This window comes from Marmota marmota, unplaced genomic scaffold (genome assembly GCF_001458135.2).
Source record: "Marmota marmota marmota unplaced genomic scaffold, marMar, whole genome shotgun sequence".
NCBI classification, from domain to species: Eukaryota; Metazoa; Chordata; class Mammalia; order Rodentia; family Sciuridae; genus Marmota; species Marmota marmota.
The window spans coordinates 8,687,110-8,693,279 of NW_025999932.1; the positions used below are offsets into that span (position 1 = coordinate 8,687,110).

General features: G+C 39.5%; 1 protein-coding gene across 1 annotated transcript in view; it reads left to right on the forward strand.

The window, feature by feature from the left end:
• The window catches only part of LOC107140745 (elongation of very long chain fatty acids protein 2-like), a 10,946-nt gene extending 9,924 nt beyond the window's left edge, over window positions 1-1,022 (forward strand). The window contains exon 3 of the mRNA XM_015483937.1: window positions 286-1,022. Within this exon, the coding sequence (XP_015339423.1) occupies window positions 286-1,022 (737 nt within the window). The remainder of the gene's footprint in view (window positions 1-285) is intronic.
• Window positions 1,023-6,170: the final 5,148 nt, after the last annotated feature.

Genomic DNA, 6,170 nt, shown 5'->3' on the forward strand with positions numbered 1-6,170 from the left:
AGATGCAATTAAGGCATGGAAGACTTTACAAGGACATGGAGGTTTACAAGGTCAATTATCTAAGGTAATACAAGGAGCTAATGAACCTTATGCTGAATTTGTAGATAGGCTTATTCAAACAGCTACCAGAGTTTTTGGGAATACAGAACAAGCACAAAGGCCAAGGCAGCTCTCAACATTGTTGAGTCTGATTGTGCCCAGCCAGACTGCGGCATTTGGTGGCCCGTACGGGGAACGAACCCGCGACCTTGGCGTTATCAGCACCAAGCTGATAATAAAAAGCAGGTCTGTTCTTCATATATTTGCTTTCAATATGGCTGGGTAACAAATATATGAAGAACAGACCTGCTTTTTCTCTCAGGGGAATTCTCACCTTGTATAATCTTGGAATCACACTTCTCTCCGCCTACATGTTAGTAGAGCTCATTCTCTCCAGTTGGGAAGGAGGCTACAACTTACAGTGTCAAGATCTCACCAGCGCTGGGGAAGGCGATATCAGGGTAGCCAAGGTGCTATGGTGGTACTACTTCTCCAAATTAGTAGAGTTCCTGGACACAATTTTCTTTGTTTTGCGAAAAAAGACAAATCAGATCACTTTCCTTCATGTCTACCATCATGCCTCCATGTTTAACATCTGGTGGTGTGTCTTGAACTGGATACCCTGTGGACAGAGTTTCTTTGGACCAACACTGAACAGCTTTATCCACATTCTAATGTACTCCTATTATGGACTCTCTGTGTTTCCATCCATGCACAAGTACCTTTGGTGGAAGAAATACCTCACACAGGCTCAGCTGGTGCAGTTCCTGCTCACCATCACCCACACGCTGAGTGCCGTCGTGAAGCCCTGTGGCTTCCCCTTTGGTTGCCTCATCTTCCAGTCCTCCTATATGATGACACTAGTTGTCCTGTTCTTAAATTTTTATGTTCAGACATACCGAAAAAAGCCAATGANTCTCAACAGAGGTGCTTGGATTCCTACTGCCACACAGATGGGGCCAATTCTGTTTTATTTGTATTAAAGCAAGGCAGAGTGGGTCTGGAAGACTGGAAAACTTGGCATCAGGGGAAGACTTGTTCCAGGGCAGGACAGGTAGCAAGGGAGCAAGTGCTTGCTGATAGGAAGTGACCAAGTAAGGAAAGGACTGCCACCACGATTATCCCAAAGGACAGCTCTTGTCTGGGGGGTACCTGCCTTTTGCATCAGGATGTACCTTACTGTAGTCCCCTCACAGCCACATGAGAAGAAAAGGATTGCCCTATTTTTACTGAGTTTTGAAATAGTTAAAACTGTACTATACCCATAGCCACCTGGTCTCTGCAGGGAGAACCCAGAGAATGACTTCAATTTTCAACTTCTTAATGTTTTAATGACAAATTCAGGGAAAGAGTGGAATTTTAAAAAAGTTACTCACAAGTTTAAACAAATTTAAAACGTCCCCTTTAGGGAAGACTCATGTTGATCTCATCCTCATGTGCTCCTCGCTATGTGGGTCAAAACATAACTTGTTGAGGGCCACAACCAAGTCAAGATGGCGCCTGGCAGTTTGCCAGGAGGAGTGGTTTGTGAGGCAACGCCACTGAGCCATTAAGATGATGGAGATTCCTTATTGGCTGACTGCTGTACTGGATGATGTTAATTGAAACAAGCTGTGTATAATCAATAAGGTATATATACCTCTACTGTCCCATAATAAAGCGGCTCCCGCTGTTTCAACCTTCACAGGTTGCTTGTCACCTCCCAGTTATTTGCCCAGCCAGACTGCGGCAATAACTGGTCTATGCTGAGTAAAAATCTGTTTTGTGTTCAGGACATCTTTAATACCTTTGTCTCTTAAAACATTTTAATGTTGAAAGGAGGTCATTGGTCAGTCTGTTTTTGTTACAGGTAAGGGCACTGGGGCATACAATGGTTGGGTTGCTTGTAGAATAAATGACAGAGATGGGATCAGGTCCCAAATATTTCTGCCTTCTGTAATATTTCACTGCCATTGCACACAGATTGAATATGGGAAAAAACCATCAAAGAACTTTTTAATAAAATTTTTGTTAGTGTTCAGTCATGCACATCTGTTTTTAGCAAGCTGGTCTTCCATCAGGAAGGGGATTTACCATTGTCTTGCTCATCTGTTTCCTTGTTTTCTGGTCCTCTGAGACTACTCACTTCTGGCTTCTGAGCAAAGCAAACATTTTCACACCTTTGTACTTTGCTTACACTGCTGTTGCTCTCTATGTGGCCTCACTCAAACTCCATCTCCAGCTAAGGAGGACTTCCTGACCTGATTGGGCTTTTTACTTACCCTTTTCTCTGTGTTCCTGTAGTGTTCCAAATGTAACACAGACTTCATTATAGCACTTGTCATCATATTGTACGAGAGACACTGTCCCTTCTCATAACCAGTTAATTCCTAGAGATTGCTAATGTAAGAGGAGGTCATGAAGGATACAAACAGCTCAACAATTCAGGACTTATTTTGAAATCTTCCTAGAATGTATGTAGTTAACATCCTTGCAAGTACATAGCTATGAGAAATAGGAAGAGTATGTTGCTAGAATGGAGTGTACGCTCGATAAAATCTATTTTCATATTAGTATGGAAAGAAAACTCTCAAATTTTACTTGTATCCACAACTAATTTATTTATGGTAGGCAATTGGTTTTTTTAAAAAATCCATTTGCTAGGCAAGACAACTCTCTTGTCAATCATTACCTCATCTGTGCAGTCAAATCTTTATTGAGCCCCTATAATGTTCCAAGAACTGAGCTTGATGAGGGGACTACAACAGATATAACAACACTTGGGGGCCTTGCTATGTACCTGCAAGCATGATGCTAAGTGCTTTACATTTACTCTTCATAAAATAATTGTATATATTTAATTCTGCATGACCTACTTGAGAAATTGCTATTTGGAAACTTATTTAAATACAAATCACATATTTGTTGTCCATTTTAACAAAAGAATCAATATATTACTGAGTACCTACTATGTTTATGGTTCAGAAGTATTTGTACAATTTCTGACTATAAAGGTGTTATATAATCTAGGTCAGTAAATCACACAAATACAAACACTTGAATGTTATAGGCCACCTTACCAGTGCTATATCTATAATAGGTAGAATTCAAAGGGAAGAGGTGTGTATACGGGACAAGGTAGCTCAGTTGGCTCCTCTCACTAATTTTAACTAACTCCAATCTGTTATTTAAATGATAAAGTTATAACCTGACAGACTTTTTTTTCAGCCATGTGAACAAAATAAACTTCAGTTTTATTTTTAATCTGGGCTTAAGAAGTACACTTTTCATCAAGCCTGCTTCACCAGGCTTCTTTTAGCATTCAGACAGAAGCTGAAGACCAAGAGGGGCCAGGTGGCAAGTGCTTGCTTCTAACTTACAGGAGGAAAAAAAAATGAAAAAATTTAATTTCCCTGCAAAAACATAGAGAGCTGCTCTTTGCAATGACAGCATTTGCTTCAGCTGACCATTGTACAAAGCGTGCATGATGTGCAAGACCACAGTCCTGGAACCCGGCAATGTGTGTGCAGGCATGCACACATGTGAGCGTGCCTGTGTGCTTTCAATCAGCCTCCTTGCAGAATGACTCACTGTGGAGTTGTCATGGGGGAAAGATGGGAAGATGAATCAGACGAACCAACTCCCTTAAGAAGCAGGATATCCACCCCCGAGCATGCCGTCCTTTCTCCAGGCTTTTCCATTCTTACTGTTAAAGTCACGGCAGAGTTTTCAAGAAAGCTTCTGAGCCTGAGATGGCCCAGGTTTTTGTGAAAGATAAGGGGATGTTTTCAGCGGAGAGAAAGAATGGAATGAAAAGTTGGTTCCTTGCCCCTGAGATTGGACAGGTCCATTTGTCACAGTCATACAAAGTGTTGCAGACTAGTTAGCCCTGAAATCAGTGTTGCTAAAATCAGCAAATTGAATTTTTTTAAAAATATTATTTTTAGTTGTAGATGGACACAGTACCTTTATATTATTGTTTATTTTTATGTGGTGCTGGGGATCTAACCCAGTGTCTCATACATGCTAGGCAAGCATGCTATGCTACCACTGAGCCCCAACCCTGGCCCCGGAAAATTTAATTAAAAAAATTTTTTTTGTATGTTGTAGATGGACTTTATTTTATTTTTAATGTGGTGCTGAGAATTGAATTAAATTAAACTAAAATTAAATTAAATTAAAATAAACATGACTTTATTTTATTTTTAATGTGGTGCTGAGAATTGAACCCAGTGCCTCACACTTGCGCGGCAAGTGCTCTGCCATTGAGCTACAGCCCCAGCCCAGCAAATTGAATTTAAAAAAATTTTAAAAAAAATCTTTATTTGATGTTTTGCAAAATGAAATGTTTTCTTGTATCTCAACATAGTCTAAAGTTGATCATTACTAAAATGCTATCCTCTTTTAGTGTTTTTAAAATTACATTATCCATTGGATAGGGCTTTTCCATCTACTAGTTAGATAATAAAGTTTAACAAGTTTTTATTTCCTGTAAGTTTGATTTTATAATAAATGCTAGTGTAAAAATGTGATTTTTTTTCCTACAACAGACTACAATGTAGACTACAATGTAGTCTCATGTTCAAGCTGTTGCAAAAGCTGTCTGTACACACACACACACACACACACACACACAGGTTATGTACATCTATTTATTTCAACATATGATTCGCTTCCTCCCATGTATAGAGATGCCAATCTGAAGTTTGTGAACCACTTGCAGTATTTTTCTATTAAAATTATTTTTAAATTGCAACACTACACTTAATTTTTGTTTTAATTAGTTATACATGACAGTAGAATTCATATTGACACAGCATACATAAATGGAGTATAACTTCACATTATTCTGGTTGTACATGATGTAGAATCACACTGGGCATATAATGGCATATGTACATAGGGTAATAATATCCGAGTCATTTTACTAATCTTCCTACCCCATAATCCCTCTCCTCCCTTCACTCTCCTTTGCCTAATCTAAAGTAACTCTATTCTTCCCTAGCCTCCCCCTCATTTATCGTAAATTAGCATCCACTTATAGGAGGAAATATTCAGCCTCTGATCTTTTGGGATTGGATAATTTTGCTTATTTTGCATAATATTCTCCAGCCTCATCCATCTATCCACAAATGCCTTAATTTCATTATTATTTAAGGCCAACTAATATTCCTTTGTATGTATATACCACATTTTCTTCATTCATCTGTTGAAGGACACCTAGGTTGGTTCAGCATTTTTGCTATTGTGAATTGAGCTGATGTAAACAATGATGTGGCCACGTCACAAAAGTATGCTGATTTTAAGTCCTTTGGGTGTAAACCTAGGAGTAGAATAGCTGGGTCAAATGATGGGTTCCATTCCAAGTTTTCTGAAGAATCTCCATACTGCTTTCCAGTGTGATTGCACCAAGGTATGAGTGTACCTTTTTCTCCACATCCTCACAACATTTAATGTTGTTCATATTCTTGATGATTTTATATCTTGGAATACACAATTTCCTAGTAGACTCCTTGTGATTTGACTAACTTACAGATAAGTCTCTGAAAAAGTTATTTGGGATCAATATGCCATTTATCTGGTTCTGTCATTAACATTACTAAGAACCAGACTGGCAGTTTCTTCCTCGACATAAAATTTGCCAATGTGTAAACCTCATAGTGATTTTTCTGGAAAGCATTTTTCTCAAGGTGATTTCTTAGTGGAGAAGGTCTTCGTAGACAGACTTAGATCAATTCTGACCTTTAAAGATTGTCAGGAGGCAGTGAAATGTCTCCATTCCTTGATTTTGAAAGGCCCACCCACCTTGCTTTTCCACGAAGGAGTTCCTGGTGCCTGGCTGGGCCTTGGGTCAGGTGCACACACCTGCCCCAGTGGAACTTGCTTCTAGCTCTTGTGTGGAAAGTGGACACTTGCTTTCCAGGTATTCTTCTCCTTTGAAAGGTCCTAGGCCATAACACAGCCATGCTGGGTCTGAGCACCCCCTTCCCTCTTCCCCAGATGAGTGGGAGTCGGACAAGGTAACTGGGTACTTGAGTTGAGATGGCTCTGAAGTTGAGTTCCTAGATTTAAGCTCAGGGAATGAGCCCCAGACTTAAGTGACGCCAATTAAAGATGTTAGGAAGCTAATTTTGGAACATGTTTAGATTAAA